Source organism: Baudoinia panamericana (assembly GCF_000338955.1).
Source record: "Baudoinia panamericana UAMH 10762 unplaced genomic scaffold BAUCOscaffold_10, whole genome shotgun sequence".
In the NCBI taxonomy this organism is placed as follows: domain Eukaryota; kingdom Fungi; phylum Ascomycota; class Dothideomycetes; order Mycosphaerellales; family Teratosphaeriaceae; genus Baudoinia; species Baudoinia panamericana.
The window spans coordinates 997,784-1,017,198 of NW_006911266.1; the positions used below are offsets into that span (position 1 = coordinate 997,784).

At 55.8% G+C, this 19,415-nt stretch overlaps 9 protein-coding genes across 9 annotated transcripts; 3 read left to right on the forward strand and 6 right to left on the reverse strand.

Annotated features, from left to right (window-relative positions):
- Positions 1-35: 35 nt before the first annotated feature.
- Positions 36-501, reverse strand: BAUCODRAFT_124911 (uncharacterized protein; the record flags this gene model as incomplete). Its single annotated transcript, XM_007680893.1, has 2 exons — positions 36-227; positions 295-501. 2 exons carry the CDS (start codon positions 499-501, stop codon positions 36-38), a joined length of 399 nt encoding a protein of 132 aa, XP_007679083.1.
- A 189-nt stretch (positions 502-690) lies between these two features.
- BAUCODRAFT_223670 (uncharacterized protein) lies at positions 691-1,360 on the forward strand. The gene has a single exon (XM_007680894.1). It carries the CDS (start codon positions 880-882, stop codon positions 1,225-1,227), a length of 348 nt encoding a protein of 115 aa, XP_007679084.1. The 5' UTR covers positions 691-879; the 3' UTR covers positions 1,228-1,360.
- Positions 1,361-1,483: 123 nt separating this feature from the next.
- Positions 1,484-3,721, reverse strand: BAUCODRAFT_36667 (uncharacterized protein). Its single transcript, XM_007680491.1, has 4 exons — positions 3,250-3,721; positions 2,967-3,194; positions 2,713-2,914; positions 1,484-2,655 (listed from the first exon to the last, which is right to left on the reverse strand). The coding sequence occupies exons 1-4, from the start codon at positions 3,568-3,570 to the stop codon at positions 1,583-1,585; spliced, it is 1,824 nt and encodes a 607-aa protein (XP_007678681.1). The 5' UTR covers positions 3,571-3,721; the 3' UTR covers positions 1,484-1,582.
- Positions 3,722-4,231: 510 nt separating this feature from the next.
- On the reverse strand, positions 4,232-7,357 carry BAUCODRAFT_36668 (uncharacterized protein). The gene has a single exon (XM_007680492.1). The coding sequence runs from the start codon at positions 7,308-7,310 to the stop codon at positions 4,611-4,613; it is 2,700 nt and encodes an 899-aa protein (XP_007678682.1). The 5' UTR covers positions 7,311-7,357; the 3' UTR covers positions 4,232-4,610.
- Positions 7,358-7,511: 154 nt separating this feature from the next.
- On the forward strand, positions 7,512-8,104 carry BAUCODRAFT_74746 (uncharacterized protein; the record flags this gene model as incomplete). Its single annotated transcript, XM_007680591.1, has 2 exons — positions 7,512-7,565; positions 7,622-8,104. The coding sequence occupies 2 exons, from the start codon at positions 7,512-7,514 to the stop codon at positions 8,102-8,104; spliced, it is 537 nt and encodes a 178-aa protein (XP_007678781.1).
- A 1,929-nt stretch (positions 8,105-10,033) lies between these two features.
- On the reverse strand, positions 10,034-11,323 carry BAUCODRAFT_74871 (uncharacterized protein; the record flags this gene model as incomplete). The annotated part of the gene is made up of 2 exons (XM_007680602.1): positions 10,034-10,851; positions 10,915-11,323. The coding sequence occupies 2 exons, from the start codon at positions 11,321-11,323 to the stop codon at positions 10,034-10,036; spliced, it is 1,227 nt and encodes a 408-aa protein (XP_007678792.1).
- A 2,159-nt stretch (positions 11,324-13,482) lies between these two features.
- BAUCODRAFT_58739 (uncharacterized protein) lies at positions 13,483-14,256 on the forward strand (the record flags this gene model as incomplete). The annotated part of the gene is made up of 1 exon (XM_007680554.1): positions 13,483-14,256. A coding segment is annotated over one exon (774 nt), but the record flags the coding sequence as incomplete, so codon positions are not given.
- Positions 14,257-14,869: 613 nt separating this feature from the next.
- BAUCODRAFT_74996 (uncharacterized protein) lies at positions 14,870-15,998 on the reverse strand (the record flags this gene model as incomplete). The annotated part of the gene is made up of 2 exons (XM_007680610.1): positions 14,870-15,474; positions 15,530-15,998. 2 exons carry the CDS (start codon positions 15,996-15,998, stop codon positions 14,870-14,872), a joined length of 1,074 nt encoding a protein of 357 aa, XP_007678800.1.
- A 460-nt stretch (positions 15,999-16,458) lies between these two features.
- On the reverse strand, positions 16,459-18,982 carry BAUCODRAFT_36674 (uncharacterized protein). Its single transcript, XM_007680493.1, has 2 exons — positions 16,817-18,982; positions 16,459-16,754 (listed from the first exon to the last, which is right to left on the reverse strand). The coding sequence occupies exons 1-2, from the start codon at positions 18,593-18,595 to the stop codon at positions 16,536-16,538; spliced, it is 1,998 nt and encodes a 665-aa protein (XP_007678683.1). The 5' UTR covers positions 18,596-18,982; the 3' UTR covers positions 16,459-16,535.
- Positions 18,983-19,415: the final 433 nt, after the last annotated feature.

The window sequence follows — 19,415 nt, forward strand, 5'->3', positions numbered from 1 at the left end:
CTTCTAGGTACAGGTAGATCATGCTGTCGACGCGCTTAACCCATCTTGGCCATGAGCTTCTTCTGCGCCTCAGCGTTGACGAACTCGACGGTGTGGGTGATCTTGGAGTTGTCCTCGTTGAAGTTGAGGACGAAGAAGGACTGCACCGGGCCGAACTCGTACTCCTTCGAGATGAACATGGCGCACTTGCGCTGCTCGACGTCCTGGATGGTCTGGAGGACCTTGATCTGTGACAGCCAAGCCATTAGCATTGACCTTTCTTGGGTAGGGTGGTTGCTGAGAGAGTATCCTTACCGGCACAGCCTTGCCGCCGAGGGCGGAACCCATCTTCTTGGTGATCTCGGCCTTGCCGGCGTTGTCCTTGGACGGCACGCCCAGAGACGAGGGGAGGAGGTCGTGCTTGGCGTCCGAGGCCAAAACGGAAGTCATGGCATCGGTGTCATAGTTGGACTGGGCATCGATGAACTTCTGGGCAAGGTCCTTCTGTTGCTCGCGGGCCATGATTGCGGTGGTGTTTGGTGGACGTTATATGGTTGGTGAGTATGTGCGTACTGCTGACAGGATTGTATGATGCGCAAGAGATAGGAAATGGAAAAGCGATAATGTAGGAACTGGGAGAGATGGAGCTCTTTATCCTCACTCACGATCACCGTGCTGAGAAGCCCTGCCACGTACGACTGCCGTGTCAACATACGAATGGTCGCTGACCCGCAGACCGAACGTGTCCATTTGGCGGCCTAGTGAGGCCGAGGCGCCTGTTCGTCGAAGTCCATACAGCGAATTGAGGTGCTAGCCATTGGCTCGAGGAACGGTCAGACCCTAGGCTGGCGGAGCGACGTCGTCAGTTGTCTGGCGGTGAAGTTGACCGTGCCATAGACGATGGGTTTGGAGTGTGACGAAACCCACCGTCGAGCGACTCGCCCCTGCAGGTCTGTGAGCTTCGGTGGGTACGTGGAGAACGTAGAAGGTGTCCCTGCATGGTTTGGTGTTTGGCGGAGATCATCCGTTTACCGCTTTTCCACTGGTATCGGCCCATCTGTGTCCGCTTGGACGCAAGTTGGGCCAGATCGAAGGAAACACGTGCGAGGAGCTAATGCGTTTCGCTTGAACGGCAGCATGAGCACGCTTCCTTGCGCGCCAAACAACCTACAGCATCCATATCATGCACTCGCAGTGTTTGACGCCGTTGCTAGTTTTTCCAAACTGCTCGAGCTACGGAGCATTTAGCGCGTGGTTCCTGCATTGGCGAGAAGGTGAGGTTGCAGGACGCTTTAGCCGCTCTGAGAGCCGCCTATGCGCCTCGACCATTCAACGTCGGTGCCGGTTGGATACCACTACCGAGAAGCCGATGGCGCTCACACAGACGCTTTGCCAGGAGCAACGACGCAGAGAGGCAGGATGAAGCAGAGGTAATCGATGGAGCACAGTATATACAGTAGTAGTACTCTCCTATGACAGGTGCTTTTCCTAGTTGAAACAAAATCTGCTTGACACCAACGCTTGTATGCCTGCCTCCAGAGAGCTGGGTATCCTTCGCTATGCAAAACAGTACAACGCTCCAATGAATCAAATCCAAAAACTCTCAAACCTTCTCATCCGGAGTAGAAGGCTTGCTTGTAGTCTTCTTCCCATCACCACCGGCACCCAGCGCATTCTTGTCCTTCAAACTCTTCCACTCCATCCCCAGAGCGCCGATAACCGAAATGCACGCGACAATCAACGCCACCTGGAACACCTTCCGGATAGCTAGGTTGTACACCTGAAGCAGCTCCGGAAGCTGTGCAGCGGGAACTACACCCCGAATATTGGTAGCGCCGGTGTTGATGATTTCTTGCGAGCTGAGTCCCGTGTCGAATTTGGTCAGCTGAGAGACCAACTGCGTGTCGAAGACGTTCTGGCTGACGGAGACGAAGATGGCGCCGGAGAATTGGCGCATGAACATCATGAGGGAGACGCCGAGGGGTACGTCTTTGGGCGGGAGGACGGTCTGGGCGGCCATGGTGCCCTGTTGCATGCCCAGGCCTATGCCGAAGCCGACGAGGATCTGGTAGCCTATCCAGGTGGGCGAGCGTGTGTTCACGTTCAGGGTGTTGAGAAGGCCGGCTCCAATCGGCACCACGACGGCGGATGCCCATGCCATGGCGGTGTAGTAACCGATTCTGCCCACGATTTGGCCAGCCATGATGTTGCCGACGACCAAGCTCAAGACTAGTGGGATGGTGTCTATGCCGGATCGGACGGCTGACGTGCCCTTGATAGCCTGGAACCAGATTGGGAGGAAGTAGGTCAAGCTCAACATGCATGCCGAGACGCAGAAGGTGTGCAGCATGCCGAAGATCATGCTCCGGTTGCGGATGACGCGTGCTGGGATGGTCGCTACGTTCTGCATGAAAATTTGGACGAGCACGAAGCCGACCAGAAGAAGTCCGAAGAAGAGGTACAGGATGATCATTCGCCAGTTGCTGTATTCATAAACCGAGCCGCCCCATTGTAGAGCGATCAGTAGGCATACGATGCAAGGCAAGAGGCAGATCTGTCCGACGATGTCGAGTTTGGCGAGTTGTTGGCGGATTGAGAGGCCAGATTGCACTGCTGGTGACGGCTTGATCAGGAAAAGGACCACTACGATAGCGACTGCGCCGATGGGTAGGTTGACTGCGAAAGACTGTCAGCAAGATGACCCCTACTTGAAGGGTGTGCGCGGGTGCTTACTGTAGAAGCACCACCGCCACGTAACATCGGTCGTGAACGCTCCGCCAACAAGAGGTCCTACGACGGAAGCCACGCCAAACACTGCACCGAATAGGCCCATCCACATAGGTCGTTTCGCCAGCGGCAGAGTGCTCAGCATCAGGATAATGGCGCCGTTCATTATGCCAGCAACACCGGTGCCAGCGACAGCACGACCGACGATCTATAAGCTGTCAGTACAATATCAACCGGGTTGATCGTAGGATCAGACTCACGAAAGTTGTCGAATTAGGCGCCGCGCCACAGATCGCCGAGCCAATCTCGAAGACGAGGATCAAGAGCATGAAGACATACTTGGGCGTGTAGAACGTGTAGATCCGACCAAACAGTAGTTGGAAGCAACTCGCCGTCAGCATGAAAGCGGAGCCATACCATCCAACATCGTCCAAGGAGTGAAACTCGTCGGTCATGCGAGGGATGGCCGTCGCCACGATGGTTTGGTCCTAATTGCAATGTCAGTCGCTTGGGAAGACATTCTGAGTTGATGTCTTGACTTACAATCGCAATTAGAAAGACAGACATCAACAGCGCACTCATAATAAGCAGCTGTTGTCGAAACGGCGGAAAGTCGCCTTCGGGTTGCTCGCCAGGCGGGCCATGAGCGGCCACCTTCTCAGCTCCGACTGAGCCATCCTCGAGTTCAGACTTCGCAACATCTGATCCACTAGATGCCAGACTATTCGATTTGGTCGTCGTGACGTCCTCAGGTTTGCCGGTCGATGTATCAGTAACGGCTACAGTGGCCTCGACAACAGGGGCAGTAGGCACGGGTTCCTCCGCTTGCTTGTCGGCCTTTGGCTTCGAGAAAGGGTTCCGCATCTTGGACTTGGCTTGCTCGAAGAGTGAAGGCTTGACGTGTGGCCACTAGGGGAAGTAGGAAAGCTTGGTGCTGCTGTGCGGGTAGGGTAATAAAAGCTTGCCTGATGAAGGGAAAGCAGTCATCTTTGTAGTCATTCGCCCTACGGACTGTTACTCACCCGTCCGTCGCCAGCACGGAAGTTAGGAATGCGAGGAGAAGGCGTACGGCGAGCGTGCTCGGGTCCGAGGCTGTTGAGCCAATGGGAGCGATGCAGACGGCGCCAAGGCCAACACCATCTCCCGGCGCCGATGCTTGCTTCCGAGCGTTGAATACGTTTGATTGGTCAGCTCGGCAAGTAGCTGTCGAAACGGGCAAAACGGGAGTGTCAACAATGCCATTGTACAGTGAATGACTACTACTGTATACATGACGCCACAAAGCTTTCCAATGCAGCCGAGTGTCATCCATGTCGGACACTCGGCCGCGCGTGTCGACACACGTCACAACGGCCTTGCCGCATGCTCAGGAACGCAAGGTCAACTCCTGGCATCCACTTGATACCGATATGCTGGTGACAACATCGAGAACTCACCATCCATAGAACCCGAAGACTCACTCATATACTGACTATCAGCTGGAACGGTATACCGAGCGAAGTAGCACCCAATCAAAGATGAGCTGGATATATTCACAGCCCTATGTTCCTTCACTGCCGCTGCTGATTACTGACCTGGGGAACGGGAACGGAGTGGAAGGATTAAGGCAGTTGCTCCATGGTTCATGAAGATTTTCCTCTGCCCATGGCTTACATATAACAATGTCTGATCTCTGGTTGTCTTTTCATCCGTCGCAGCTCGTCCCCGGCCAGCAAGCGCGTCAAGCTCGGTTACGATGACTCTATCCAAGCTAATGCGAAAGCGAAGCCCGTATCTCCCTGATCGATCGGAGGTGCGGTGTTCAATGACTCACTCACGGTGTCCTCCACTTCGTTTGGCGACGATAGTGTGTAGCCTCCCGCGCTTTAGTTAAGCGTCATATTTGCATGCTTCACGAAGTACACTCATCCGGTGCTCAGTCTAGCCAACCTCCCCACGACCCCCTGAAGCATCGCCGTCTCCCGCTCCACCAACCCCTGCACCTGCTTCATCTTCTTGCGGCGGAACTCGGTCATCCCCATTGCCCCATCTCCATCCCCTCTGCCATCTCCGCCCTTCTCCAACCGCGCAACAACCTCACCAGCTTCCTGTAAAAGCTGTTCGTGCAAAGCTCGTACACTCTCCAATCTCCCCACCAAAGAACCTGCTTCTGCGTGTTCCCCTCCTCGTTCTCGTCCTGCTTCTTGCTCGTGGGCGGCCAAGTCAGCAGCAGAGTTCTCCAACCGCAACAGTGCTCCAGGCTCGGTCGGAGGTGCTGCTTCTACCCCCGCCGTCGTAGAAAGAGAGATGCTGTGCCGAATCCTCTCCACCTCCTCAGCAAAGCCGCGTTCCTGCGTCGACAACTTCCGCCCACCCAACGCGCGCATCCTCGCTCCCAACCGGTCAACACGATCGTGCAACTCCTCCGTCTTATGTCTCGCGTCCTCGACTCTCTGATCGACGTGATCGGTGACACGGAGTGCCAACCGGCCGTCCCGCATATCGACTGCCTGACCTCCCTCCCCTTCTTCATCATCGTCGTCGTCATCGTCGTCACCCCCACTAATAGCACGCTCAACCCTCTCCCCCACCTCCCCAACCCTCTTAACCTGCTCCCTCAGCTCCCGCTGCATGCGCTCACACCTTCGAAACAACTCCGCCGCCGCCTGGCCGAGCCTATGCGTCTCCTCGCTCAGAATGCGATGTGCTTCCGTCATGAGCTGTAGGGTCGCTGGGCTGAATCGGACGGCTGCTGCCTTCAGATCCGAGCCGAGTAAGCGTTTGTCGTTGGCCGAGCGGATGAGCTGGGGGAGGGCGGAGGGTTGGAGGAACACCTCAGCAGGCTGATACGGGGCCTGTGTCTCCGGCGCTGGCAAAGCGGCGGTCATGTCGGTTGTGTCAGGCGCGTACGGATGTGACGCGGGCAGAGGAAGGTCAAGCAGTGCGGAGTGCGACGTGCCGTTTGTGAGGGTGAGGAGCATGTAGCCTACGTTTGCGGGGTCATAAATGGCGAGAGCGGCGTTGAGGTCCAGGTGTTTTGCACCGTCGTAAGAGGGAATGGAGACCATATTATTGACGCTTGTTGTGGCAGAGGCTAAGAGGGCTCCAAGTCGGAAGTCTATCCCTTCATCTGCGGAGCTGGAGAGTTCGTCTTCTAGCATGTTGATCCAGGGGTTGAAGTCGAGAGTGTTGATGCCAGACTTAGTGGTTGCGAAGACTTCGTAGCGATCCAGAGGTGAAGGGGTGAACGTGGGCCAGCTTTCCTCTCGGTCTTCGGTGTTGCACAGCTCGACGGTGTGGAAGAGTAGGAGTTCCTTATCGTCGTCCTCATCGTCTGGCGTGAAGGTCCGGGAGCGCTTTGCGGGAAGCCACTCGGCCTCCACCACGTCTATGTCAAGGCAGACCTGCACTTTGCCCTTACTCGTGAGTAAGCACACGATCCCTACACTCAAGCCCGATTCTCCTGGGTCGAGCATTTCGTACTCCTCGTCGTAAACAGCGTCGTTGTCCAGCTTCGGTGCAATCACGTGAATGTCGGTGATATCTCCGGAATCAAGATCCGGTCCGACATAGAATGGCCCTTGCAGCTTGGCTACAGCGCCTGGCCGCTCAGGACGGTTATAGACCTCATCATAATCGTACTCTGAATCGCCGACGGCCAACAGAATCGGATCTTGAGCGTCCAAATCAGCAAGCCACGCGCACTGCTGCTCCACAACCCGCCGCTCACTCTCCGTCGCCTCCTCGCTCGCCCCAACCGCCCGTTGCCTGGCGACGACACTCGTACTCAGACTCGGCAACAGCGTTACCGGCGCTCGCCATTTCGTAGGTAAGAACGGGCATAGCGCATAGACATCTCCTTCGGTCATGGCGACCCAAAGCGTCATGCTAGCCCAGCCATGCTCGTCTTCCGCGCCCCGCCCGCCGAAACATGCCGCCGCTGCTTGCATCTCGACATTGTCGGGCGAGAAGGCGACACTGGTGCCGTATTTACTCGCGCTGAAGTCGGCCTGCGTCGATGTGGCATTGGCCAGTTTCTTCAGGTCGACCGCTAGGGAGGGCTCGTCGAAGGTGGAGCGGTTGGAGCGATCGAGCTCCCAGAGGCGAATGCATGCATCCTGGGTGAGGGTCACAAGGGCGTTGCCGGTGGGTGACAGGGGATGCCATAGTAGGGATATGAGCGGTGCTTGCTCGAGGACGTGAGCGGTGGGTCCGAGCTGGAAGGTTTTGAGGCGGAGGGGGGTGTAGTCGCCGGAGTGGAGGTGGCTTGACGAAGGTAACAAGGCGACATGGCAGGTGTGGGTGGTGGCGATGGCGATGCAGTCGCCGCTGGGGGAGACGGAGAGTTGGCGGATGGGGCGGGCGACAGACGTTTTCAGTGTCCGGTATGGCGCCTCGGGATGTGCGGGCGGAGCTTCACCGCTCGCCTTCAGCGAGACGAGATCGCTCCATCGCAGCTCGTTGCCGACTGCTACAAAGAGCTCGGTGCCGCGATGCGCCAATCTTCGTGACGGTCCTTCGTCGTGTTGGTGAGCGGGGGAGGAGCGGTCATGTTGCTCGAACAGGCGCGATGCTGGTGAGGGCCGAGCGAGCCATGATGGGTTCCGTGACCGCACGTGTGGCATTGCGATCCTGTATATCTCTACACCACCGACCTCTTGTATCACTCTTCACTCCTGCAGTGAAGCGCGTAGCGGAAACCCGCGTCAAGCTCTCCATCTCACTTACGTAAGCCTGCATATGCCCTTCACATTGAATGAATGCATCTATCGACCTTCAACCACCGCACAATACCTTCAATCACCATCAGTATGCCTCAATTCCAAATGCGCAATACGGTCGAAAGACTGGACAAACCATCCACCTACGCCATGAGCAAGGTACCCATGCCCCCCAAGCACATCCCACCTGCCCACCCTCTAACTGCCTATAACAGTACAAAAAGCGCCGCCGCGGCCCCAACGACGACGGCACAGGTACCAACCGTCCCCCCTCCCCCGACCTCGAAGAAAAGCTCTCCTCCGCCACAACCCTCTACGTCGGCAACCTCTCCTTCTACACAACCGAAGAACAAATCCACGCCCTCTTCTCCAAATGCGGCGAAATCAAACGCCTCGTCATGGGCCTGGACCGGTTCACGAAAACGCCCTGCGGATTCTGTTTCGTGGAATACTACACCCATGCTGATGCGCTGGACTGCCTGAAGTATGTGGGTGGCACGAAGTTGGATGAGCGGATTATCCGGTGTGATTTGGATGAGGGGTTTGCGGAGGGCAGGCAGTATGGGAGGGGCAAGAGTGGGGGGCAGGTGAGGGATGAGTATCGGGAGGAGTATGACCCGGGACGGGGCGGGTATGGGAAGAAGTTCAAGGAGGGGGATGCGCAGGGGGATGGGGAGTTCTACAGTGACCTCAGATGATCTGGGATGGGCTGGGTCCATGTGGCGTGATACACCAAAGTGGCTATTTGAGTGGATTTATGGGGTCATTGTCGAGCGACGGCGTTGGTGGAGCTATGCTATGCTGAGACGCTGGGAGCGAGGAAGTAAGAGCGACGTTCTGGAATCGAGGTGTCGCCCCTTCCGATACTCATATACCGCAAGCGCGGGATGTAATAAGAAGCTCCCATGCGTGCGAGACGCACCTGCGCGGCAGTTTGGAGAAATGCTGTCAAGCACCCCAAACAAGAGCATAGACAGACAGACAGCAGTCCGCTCATCCGAACCCGGTTATACCGGCACGACAGTCATACGGCCCCGGAGCGAGAAAGGCGCGCGCTTCCAGGTCAGCCGGCCAGCATAACAACAATAACAAGGACATGCACAACTTCTTGCCTCTTACTCCTCACCAAAGCCACTATAGCAGCAGAAGAAGGAAGGAAGAATTAATCCTATATAAGACCTTGCCCTCCAGCCCGAACAAAGCCTACCCCGAACGCGCCGAATCGCCGCACTCTCGACAATCGACTAATGCGTTCATGGCAAGTGCGTGCAAGTATAGCGAACTTGCTTGTCAACCGAAGGGAGCAAGCGGCCGAAGGGCAACGGACTCCTCTGTTGCTGTGTCTGGGTGAGCGTTGAGCACTCGTAACTCCTCAGAGTAGGCGAGAGTGCAGGCTACGGAGGAGGTAGCGGGTCCGGAATCACTTTCACTTCTTTCACGCAAAGACATCTTCGGGCCAATCAGTTCGCTCGATAAGTTCGTTGGTCTACTTTGGTGCTGCTTCTGTCATGGCTACGGCAAGCTTCTGTTTTCAGCAACTTTTCGTCTTCTCGCAAGGTTGCGAGCATAGCAGTACCTACAGGCACGTTCGCCGACATACTGCATGGAGAGAGCTTAGAGGCTGTGAGACGCAGTGTGATGTCTCTTCCTGTCCAAACAGTCAGCGTGGAGAAGCCACCTCGCTCCGGATCCAGATCTGAAAGTTCAGCTCAGCTCACACGAAACCGAACACAGTCAGACAGACATCAAATAGCAAAGTAATTGAGACCATACATGAGATTGGTGTGTAAGGTTGAATTAATGACAGACATTAGTTGGCATTATGGCTACAAGGTTTCATCATCAAAAGGTAGCGGCCGTGTCAAGTGGTAAGCCCAATTCGCATCCCAATCCTCTATCAATCCCAGTATAGCCCAAGAATAAATGACGCCAACGCTGATCTTCTCGCATCGGCGGGTATCTTCCAAGACATGATGTACCTCCAATTCGAACGCCAATGCTTGGAGTAAAAAGTTGGAAGTTAAGGTACGTTTACAATAGGGCCCCATCCCAAACGAGGCTGGTGAAGTATTATGGTGATGATGTTGGCGTCCCATTCGGACGCTGCGCGAGTCATCGCTCGTGAGGATGAAAGGCTGGGAGCGTTGGCTGCCCGCCGATCCCGGAACCCCAACTCAGCCCAGTGTTGCCATGTATAGATAGAAGCACACGATGGAGTCTGCCTGTCCCAGCCTTCCGGTGTGAGGAGGTTGGTGTCTCGTATCGCGATGTCCATATGCGGTAGCAGTGTCGTCAGCCGAGTGCGCATGCAAGCGCAGATCTGGCCCCTCGACTCCGCCGTTGTGGGCTGGGATAGTCCTCGGCACATTTAGGTGAGCACATGCAAGTCTCGGATCGGAGGGTTTAGACGCTTTGCGCCGAGCCAATATCCGAAGGATTTGCGCGTGGTATCTGCCCCACACTGACTGCATGTGGTACGCGAACACGCGCATTCTAGCAGTTTGCTGGTTTGGGACGGGTGTGAACCACTGGTGTTTGTTCACGAGGTGATCGCTTCTCCGAACCAAAAAGCGTGCCGGAGATGAGTGAAGTGTGTGTGACTGGTATCAAGGACTCCTTCCAGCTTTTCACCAGTATCGCGACTCCCACGGCGACAGTAGCGACTCGACGTCGGCGACTGAACGGAAGTAGTCAATGTCGCTTGTGTCTTTGTTCGGTGACTTGTCGTTGCCCTTATTGAGGTCTTGCTCGATGGCTTCTGCGGGCGACATGAACGAGTCTTTGCGCTCAAGCGTGTCGCGCGCAATGTTGAGCACGTCCTTGTCCAGATGTAGTTTCTGGAAAGCCGGGATCTTCAAGCCTTGAATGTTACCTTGGATGGCGCAGCTGATCATGAAGTCTTCCTCGAACGCTTGCACCTTCATCTTGACGTCGTTTACGTGACGGCCATGGAGCTTGACTTCCGCGTCGTCAACTTCCTCACCCCAGGTGCCGTGGGTAGAGCAGCGTGCGACGGTACCGGGTCGTGGCGAGCGCACGTTGAAGAACTCGAGCTGCTTTAACCAAGGTGCGAGAAGACCCTCGCCAGCCAGCTTGATGTAAGCCTCCTTGAGCGTGAAGTAGGTGTAGAATCTCCGTAGCTTGGCGTCGATGAGTAGTTCCGAGGAGAAGGTGATCTCCTCGCCCGTCTTCTTGGTGCAGGTGAGTTCTTGGTTAGGTTGTATGCACCGATCGTTGCGACCAATCTCATGTGCGCTTAGTCTTGTTCCATCCAGTAATGTGACGGCATCGACGTCGTACTTCATGCTCCAGCGCTCCTCGAGCGAGAACACGGCATCGTAAATGTCAACCCACCCGTCAAAGCCTTCCTCATCGATCGTCTGTCGTGCAGTCTCCCGCTCGTTGACGCAGACGATGTCGGTACCAACCATCACGTCGTCGCAGCCTGCACCGGGAGACAAGACGCCCTGGATGTGGCCATTGGGTGAGTAGCGATGCCGCCGTCGACCGTCCCAGCCTATTAATGAGACGAGACCGTTCTGATGTGATACATTGAAGTCGATGCCGCTGATAGGTCGTCCGTAGTTGTCAACGGCGCATGGCTTTCCGTGCTTCTCGTTGCCTTTCCTCGCTAACCTGACCTCCGTCCACGAAATGCCTAAAGCTTTGCTGATGAAGAGTCGTTTTAGCAACGCACTCCCCAAGCTCATCCTTGCGTCCGCGATAAACATCTTCGACGCGATAGCATTCTGCTCCTCTAAGCTGATCAAGCCCATTGCGTACGCGGCACCCTTAGCCGTCCAGATGTTGTCGCCTGGCCATAGTGTCCGCGTGTCTAGTAACCAGGTAACTAGCTCCGGCTCGTCGTCCAGTTGAGGGTACGACTTCGTCTCGAAGCCTGAGAAGCCGGGGTTCATCATGCCAGGCATGGCCGGCAGTGGAATATCCAGTGACAGGAACTGTTGCTTCATCTTGGCGACGAGCGGCGATGTTGGTGAGGTGTTGACTGGATGGTAGATAGGTGGCGGTATTGGCGGAAGGAAAGAGGTCTCGACAGGGAGTACAGCAGCAGCAGCCATTGCGTCCACGGCAGCAATCAGACCCTCATGCACAGGTAGCCACAGTTGAGAGCCAGATCCGCGAATCAAGCTTCGAAGATCGTCGTGTGCGTAGTAGACTTCCCAAGCGTTTCTTCCGTGTCTCTCGGGAGGGGAGCCGCAGAAGACAGCGGCTATCACAATGTATATCGATGAGATCAGCGAGCGTCGTGAGGTAGTGGAGGTAGCGGGAGGCCAGGCGAGAAGCAACAATGTTCCGAAGACGATGATGCAGACGGAAGTATATTGTCTGGCTCGTCTGCTCCACCGTCGACGATGACTGAAGTAACAGGCTCGGTCACCGACCCGGGAGCCTTGCATGTTTTCCTCCATTGTCCGGCGGCCTGCCCTGTGCCTCCCTACGCAAGGCTCATCGCGCAGACCAGGGGGCGTCTGCATTGTGCGGTCAGAGCGCTGCGCCAGGCATGTGCCAGGATGATGATGGGGCGGCTGTTCTTGCGCACAGAGACAACCGTGAGCAGAGGCATCCTACTTCGGGTGTTACTATCTTGGTTTGGCACAGCGAAACAAGACCTAACGTGCTAAGGCCAAGACTAAGCCCGAGAGGCTTGAGCTACCGTCCCCTTTCTGGCTAGAACGACGTGGCTGGTGACGCAGCGATTGGCCAACAAAGTCGAGTGAGGTTGGACGCTTACCGCACGGGCTTTCAGTGAGCGGCTCCTCTAGCTTTACGATCTTAGCCGCCGTTCGGCCATTTGATTAACGCTACCTGTAATCAAATAACGGGAGCCCAGCGGCGTCGTTTCCACTCTCTCATTATTACCGCTATGCAAGCAAGACTGTCTACTCCTAACAACTAAATTACAGCTGACGACACGCGCGTTACCAACAGCCCCACGCCCGGTGAAGGAGTGGTAGGAGTGGTATGACTGACCGCTGTCTGCCTGGCGAAGTTGCACCGCCAACACAGCCAACACTTTAGGAAGTGGCGCAGGCTTATCGCGCGAAACAGCCAACACCGTTGTGCGGCGGTCAAGCAAACCTTGGATTTGATTGAGCGCCGTACGCTTTCAGCTAGCATTCGCTTGACACACGACTATTGGAAATGAGATGTTCACGATCCGCGATGACATTGGGGAGCCGTTGCGCTCAATATTGCTCTCCACCCTGCCCACATGGGCGACGCACAAAGTTCCCAGAGTTTCAAGGAACACGAGGCGTCCGGTGCGTCATAGCGTCAGGATCGCGGAGCGCAGCCGTGATCGGCGCCCTTGGACAGCTCGTGTTCCATCTTGGGACACCACGGACACGAACGTGGATGATGTTCGTACGAGGTTGCACAAGATGCGCATGTAACCTTGAGTGAGCAATATCTGGTGCGCGGAGAAAGCTCACCATGTGCTGACCGTACGATGGTACCGGTACTGTTGCTGTGCATGCACTATGACCGAAGCCCAGGACGGCAATAATAGGAGCACATTCGTACCAATGCTCGTGTGCCTTGGAGAGCCCGGACCAAGCCGCGAACCCTTCCTCTCCATGAAGCGAAATTCAGTTTGCGACTACGTCTATATCGAGCCCGCCTCGATCTTGTTGACAGCTCGACTAAGGGACCCTTGCTAGTCTCTTCAAGAGATGATCATCGCGATCATCGCTGTACGGAACGCAACTCCACTGAGACTGCCCGTGTGGATAGCAGTGGTGTCGTCTTCTAAACCCCCAAAGTGCAGAAAGCTTCGGGAGCTGTGCTGCAGCTGCAACGATCTGCCGGAGCGTCATCTCGCTTCGGAGGAAATCATCAACGGCTGCTGCCGCGTCGAAAGCTTGGTCTTAGCCACAAACTTCTCAACGCCAACATTGAACGCCACAGTGATCTCTGTCCCGCCCAGAAGTGAGAAGCACAGGCTGGCGATCGTGCTTTTGCCTCGCCGAATCTGGACGATTCTGACGCTTACGGACAGTTTCTAGAAGTGATACATCAGCCACCACCGCTTGCAATCACCGCCTCCGCGAAGCACATGAGCCCTACCACGATAGGCGTCCTCGCACTGCAAGGAGCCTTCATTGAGCACATCAAGCTACTGCATCAAGCTGCTGTTGAGCTGCGGCTTCAGCAAGATGCATTGTACGTGGACAATAAGGACTTGCGCTTCATTGAGGTTCGCAACGCTTCTGAACTGGCCCACTGCCATGCCTTGATTATTCCGGGCGGTGAGAGCACGAGCATGTCCCTCATCGCCGAGCGGTCAGGCCTTCTGGAACCTTTGCGTGACTTCGTGAAGGTCGACCGTAAGCCGGTATGGGGCACCTGCGCGGGTTTGATCTTACTGGCGGAAAGCGCCAACAGGTCCAAGACCACCGGGCAGGAGCTCATCGGAGGCTTGGACGTGAGAGTGCAGAGGAACTACTTCGGTCGGCAAGTCGAGAGCTTCGAAGCGGATCTTGAGTTGCCTTTCCTAGAGGATGGCTTACCGTTCCATTCCGTTTTCATACGTGCGCCTGTAGTGGAGAAGGTCCTACCGTCCACGACATCCAATACCGCAGACTCGAATGCGGCAACCATTGGCGGCAATGTCATCGCGCCATCCAAGCGTGCCACGACTGCTCCGGTGGAGATCCTAGGCCGGTTACCGGGCAGAGCAAGGACGCTCAAGGACCGGACGACCACCGCTGAGGATCTCGGCGAGGATGGCGACATCGTCGCAGTTCGGCAAGGTAACGTGGTAGGTACTGCGTTCCATCCTGAACTCACGGATGATCCCAGAATCCACGTATGGTGGCTCAAGCAGGTGTTCAAAGACATTGCCGCCAGACACATCGGTGGTTGAGCAGTCAGTGTTGACGGCCTTACTCTCCTGACCCGCGCCGTATTCCACGCTTGTGCATTGTATTCGGCCTGTCTGAAGACTGTGACCTTGAATGCGAGACCTCGTTGTGATCACCCATACAAGATATACTTCACACGTTTCAGAAAGTGCTTGAGCACAGAAAAGCGATGTACATGCGCGAACGATGGTGAACCCAAGCCTGAGTACAACCTCTTGAGCTTGGGTTTTCAGGCCGTCTGCTGTTAGGAATAGGCTGCGACCGTATTTCGGGACGTCATGACAATGACCGTCACCATTGCCGACATCACTTATCACTGGACACGGATAGATGTGAAAGACCTTAAAACGTAGAAGTATATAGCTGTGAAATAGACAACGAGGTGTCCAGTACAGTGCTGTCCTTCTCACCATCACATCTCAAGGCCAAAACCGTGCTAGCCATCCATAAGTCGCGCGACACTGTCAGAAACAGTTAGATCAACCATCTCATGCATGGTGCGCGCACCGACAGGCAATGACAGTCATACATTACTCCCAGAATTGCTTTCACCAAGGCCGGACACACATCCAATCTTATTCACAGATTTGAGCAACTCGTCCCTGAAGGTCTCGTACTCGGCCCACCAGGAGAAAGCAAATAAGCATAGCTATGCGAAATCGAGAAGTAATCCTCCCCTCTCCACTGACCAACATTCGTCGCATAATACTCCGTCCAAGTCTCATTGTACAGAGCGCAATACTGTCCCACCGCCTGCGAACCGTTGTAAAGTACATACGTGTTGAAGAACTGGCACGTCTGCGGCTCGCCGGTCGCCGGTGGGTGCGCAATAGCATATGCCGTCGTTACCGTGCAAGCTGCGGCACAGAGTCCCACATCAAAAGGAGCGTTTGTGAGGATCCTGACGCCCATGTAGGTGTCGTGGCCCAGATAGTCTAAAGGAGCGTTGATGGCGGCCTTACCGAGGGACATTGGCCCGGCGTAACCGTATGGAACTGCTATGCTGTTGTTGACATAGCCATTCGAACCGGCCACGACGACCGGGAAGTCTTCTTGATACTGACCCATGTTGCCGGCTGATTCTCGCGTTACAGGACCGCCGTAGTAGACGCACTTTATCACCGTCACGGAGGGCGGGTTGGTGCAGTTCTTTCCTGGCTGGATGGCTGGGTCCCGTTCGAAGTCTGCCCACTTTTCGTAAGCATTCACCATGAGTCGCGAGCATTGGGATACACTTACAGATGTTGAACGACTGGCAGCCGGCTACCGCATCGCAGCGACCCGCACAGAATAATGGATCGTAGGTGTCAAGCACCAAGGAACCCATATAGCCATATACACCCAATGCGGACGCGGTATTATCTTGGAAAGCCAGCGTGTAGCCGTATGGCGTAGATGCGTTCCTTGCCGCCGCCGAGAACGCAGGATTCGACTGCCAGCTTTGTACGGTGTCGTTTGCCGCACGCACTGAAATGCATTCACTGTCCTTGAACAGCTTCACCCTTTTCACGTGGGTTGTAGGCACTGCTGGGGACGCCAAAGCAGCAGCTGCCTGAGATGGGAAGGCCGTGCTTGACTGATGAACGGCGGCATTGACGACAGGAATACTGGGTGTGAGTATTCGCGGCGCATCCTCTATGGCGTCCCAGTCGAGGTCTTGAGCGGTGGCCAGGGCGGCCAGCACCACCGCAAGGCAGCGTGAGCGCATCGTGAATGGATTAGTGTCTTTGGGCGATCTGGAGGCAACGGGAATACTTCTGGTATGCCCAAGTCTTGCAGAGCAGACGCTGGGAGGTGCTCAAGAACTTACTCTCGCCATTGACCCACTGCTTACCTATACTGCAGTTTTCACATTGCCTCGCCATTGTGAACGTGTCCGAAGTTCATGTGCAAAGAATGGGTTGGCCATTGTTATGCTGAATCTTACTGCACATTAGTACAGGGAATGGCGGCAACGAAGCTGTCGCCGAGCGGTGATGGATGTGGTTTGACGCACAGTTTGGAAAGTAAGTTATACGACTCGCTGTAGGTTTATTGAGCAATCTCGTGATTCGTGTTCATACCTCATGATCCATGATTCCATCTCCGCCGTCGCTAATGCTTGTGATCAACGCCGCTATGTATCCTGCTGATCGCTTAATGATGAGCTGCTGGGTGCAATCAAGCGAGCCACACATCACCTGAACGCTAGTCTCCCGGTCTCGCACTGTCTCGCTTCGTTCGCTTCCGTACCGTAGGTGGTGTCCTAGCGATACCGCCGTCCGTCGCGATCGTATATGTACTCACGCTCGTAGATCCGCTCGTCGTACTTGCCTCTTGGAGGAGCCGGAACGGGCGGAGGGGGCGGTGGCAGCAGCTTCGGCAAGCGCTCCAGCTCCTCGCGCTCCCACTGAATCTCGCGGATCCGCTCGCGCCGTTCGCGGCGGATGTCTTCTGTAAGCTCGACGAGGTGCAGCACGTCCTCCTGCAAGAGCACCGGTTAGCACGCCGCATACATGTCCCTTTCTACGTAAGTAACCGACTTACATATTTCAAATACTCCATGACGTAAAAAAAGTCAGTCGTGTCTTCGTACTCGTAACCCATCTCGTCAATTGCCTCCTTGATTACGAGGTCTTTCGTGATCTCGGTCCACATCTTGTCTTTCGTCTTGCCCCGTGAAGTCTCTTCGGTAATTCGGCGCTCAGTGATTGTAATCTCCTCTCGCGTAGGGGCTGGCGGCGGAGCAGGTCGTGGAGGAGGCTCGTAGCCTCCGTTACCCCACTCAGCCTCATACGCCCTGTCGTTGGTGATAAACTTGCCTCGCCGCTCACCGTTGTACCTTGCCCATGTAATCTCCTGCGCACCACCGCCGACACCGTCCATGCGCACGCGCTCCGTTCCAGGCGGCACGTCTACAAGCGCCCAGTCCTTGGTTGCGCCATTGTACGCTTCGCCCGGATATGCTCGCTCGCGGACTTTGCGGTTGTAGTACTCCGCTTCGGCGACAACATCATCGTCGTCATCGTCGGAATCGTGATACCGTCGGCTGACGGCTTTCGACTGCCGCGTGCTCGCACTAAGGGAGCGGCGCCGAGAAACGTTGCGAGGAGCTTCACGCTCGCGGTCTCTGCGACCGCCTTCCTTGACATCGCGCTCGAAGATGATATCTTCGTCGTACGCCTTGCCGTTACGGACGCCTTGGCGGTGAATCTCAATCTCAAGATTATCCTCACGTGGTGGGCTTGGCGGTGCGGGTGGCGGAGGCGGCGTTGGTGAGCGTGCACGCTCGACTCCATGATCAATATGCCGATGGTGAGTGATGACTTCTTGAATGATAGGTGGTCTAATGATAGGTTCAAGCGGAGGTGGTGGAGCTGGCTCCGGAGTCGGTTCGCGTGGAGGAGGTTCTGGGCTTGGAGATCGCTCTTTCCTGCGGATTATGATCTCTTCTTTCTCGTAGTCTCGCGGAGGAGGTGGTGGTGACGGCTCACGCCGTCGACGAACAATCCATTCTTCGTGCTCTCGTGCGACAATGTTGCCTCGACGTTCCGGTGCAGGTGCGCTTCGCTCGTCCCGGATCTCAATCTCCTCTCTGACAACCTCGCGCCCTCTGCCTTCATTACGTGATGGCGGTGAGCGAGTGTCCGTGATGCGTATCTCCTCTCTCTCCACCTCCTCGCGGGAAGGCGGGGGCCTGTCACCGCCACCTCGACGGAAGCGGATCTCTTCCACATCCCGCTCACGGTACTCGCTACGCGCAGGAGGGCCTCTCGATTCCTCCCGCCGCTTGATCTTGATGTCAATCTCCTCGTCCTCTCGCTCCCGTGGCGGTGGCCGTGATCGTGCCCTCTCTCTATCACGCTCACGGAAAATCACCTCATCCCTCTCGGTGAAGTCTCGGTCGCTGCGAGGGTAGGGCGGTCCTCGGTCTCGCTCACGCTCACGGATGACTATCTCGTCTCTCTGCACTCGCTCCGCTGGCTTCGACCTCACACTCTCCACACTTCGCCGTCTTGTCGGAGCTCGGCTGTAGGTGTCTTCCTCCCTCTCCACCCTTAGAACCAATGGGCCTGCTGTTGACTTGCCATAATCTTCGCGGAGAAAGTCCGGCTGCTTGGGCCCACGCTCAGTGCGACGGTCATTGATAATAGTATCCCGTTCCTTCACCACCGTCTCTGCCCTTGGCGCACGTGACTCAGGGTATCTAGCTCGAGTGATATCAATATCCAGCTCTTCATAGTCTCGATCCCTCCGTGGGCGGCGGTAGAAGTCACTCTCCCGTTCCTCATAGCGGTCAGCGACGGGGTACTCTCGCCGCGACATCGCTCACCGCCGGTGATATTCGAATACGTTCCTCGATGCTATAGAATTGAAGATGATCGTCAAGAGTGAGAAGGTTCGCCCAGCGGTACGGGCAGACGGCAAGAGCGGAGTTGTCCGATGTTATGCCTTCCCTTTCTATTAGATCGAATTGAGTTCTATTAGCACGTTGCAAGCACGTTGCACGCACGTGAGATGGCACCTTGAGCGATGAAGCAGTGGGGAAAAGTGAAGCAAGCCGAGACACACGAGTACTCAATGCACACCACCATGCGCAAGGACGAGCGAGGGCATTGCCTACGTTTGTCACGGGCAAGGATGATGGTTGGGTTGCTGCTGGTGTGAACGCCAGCGTCACGACGGCCCGCTCAAGTCTGCTGCATTGTGACGTGCTCACAAGAGACGCAGAAATCTAGTATGCCATAGGCTGATGTGTCAACCAATGACAAGCAACGCTGGCAGACGAGCACAAAGCACGACTTGCTTTAGGGAAGCACAGGATCTTCAGGTACCGACCTTGGACTATGGCGACGACATGGGACGGTCCGCCATTGCGAGATGATCTTGTATCACGCGAGTCTACCAACTTCCAGTATGTGGGAGCATGATCTCCGACAGGCGGGAGCGAATGTGAAACCAACATAGCCAGGCTTATGCGTGGTGACGCAAGTGCTTGGGCTGCTACCACCACTACCACTCGCCAATATACCGCACGATTGCTATATCTTCATGCGCGTATTAGACGATGTACTTTCCAAAACAAACGACGCCATGGACATCGCGCAGAAGGTGGTGCTGTCTCCAAGCTGTTCGCATTGGGGGC

Bases quoted from the DNA above. Each gene is read 5' to 3' on its own strand.
- BAUCODRAFT_36674 (XM_007680493.1), bottom strand. From the start codon at position 18,595: ATGTCGCGGCGAGAGTACCCCGTCGCTGACCGCTATGAGGAACGGGAG. The intron at 16,755-16,816 runs GTAAGTCGGTTA...GTGCTCTTGCAG, and splicing joins TCATGGAGTATTTGAAATAT to GAGGACGTGCTGCACCTCGT.
- BAUCODRAFT_36667 (XM_007680491.1), bottom strand. From the start codon at position 3,570: ATGCGGAACCCTTTCTCGAAGCCAAAGGCCGACAAGCAAGCGGAGGAA. The intron at 3,195-3,249 runs GTAAGTCAAGAC...CATTGCAATTAG, and splicing joins CTGTCTTTCTAATTGCGATT to GACCAAACCATCGTGGCGAC. The intron at 2,656-2,712 runs GTAAGCACCCGC...AGTCTTTCGCAG, and splicing joins GTGGCGGTGGTGCTTCTACA to TCAACCTACCCATCGGCGCA.
- BAUCODRAFT_223670 (XM_007680894.1), top strand. From the start codon at position 880: ATGGGTTTGGAGTGTGACGAAACCCACCGTCGAGCGACTCGCCCCTGC.
- BAUCODRAFT_36668 (XM_007680492.1), bottom strand. From the start codon at position 7,310: ATGCCACACGTGCGGTCACGGAACCCATCATGGCTCGCTCGGCCCTCA.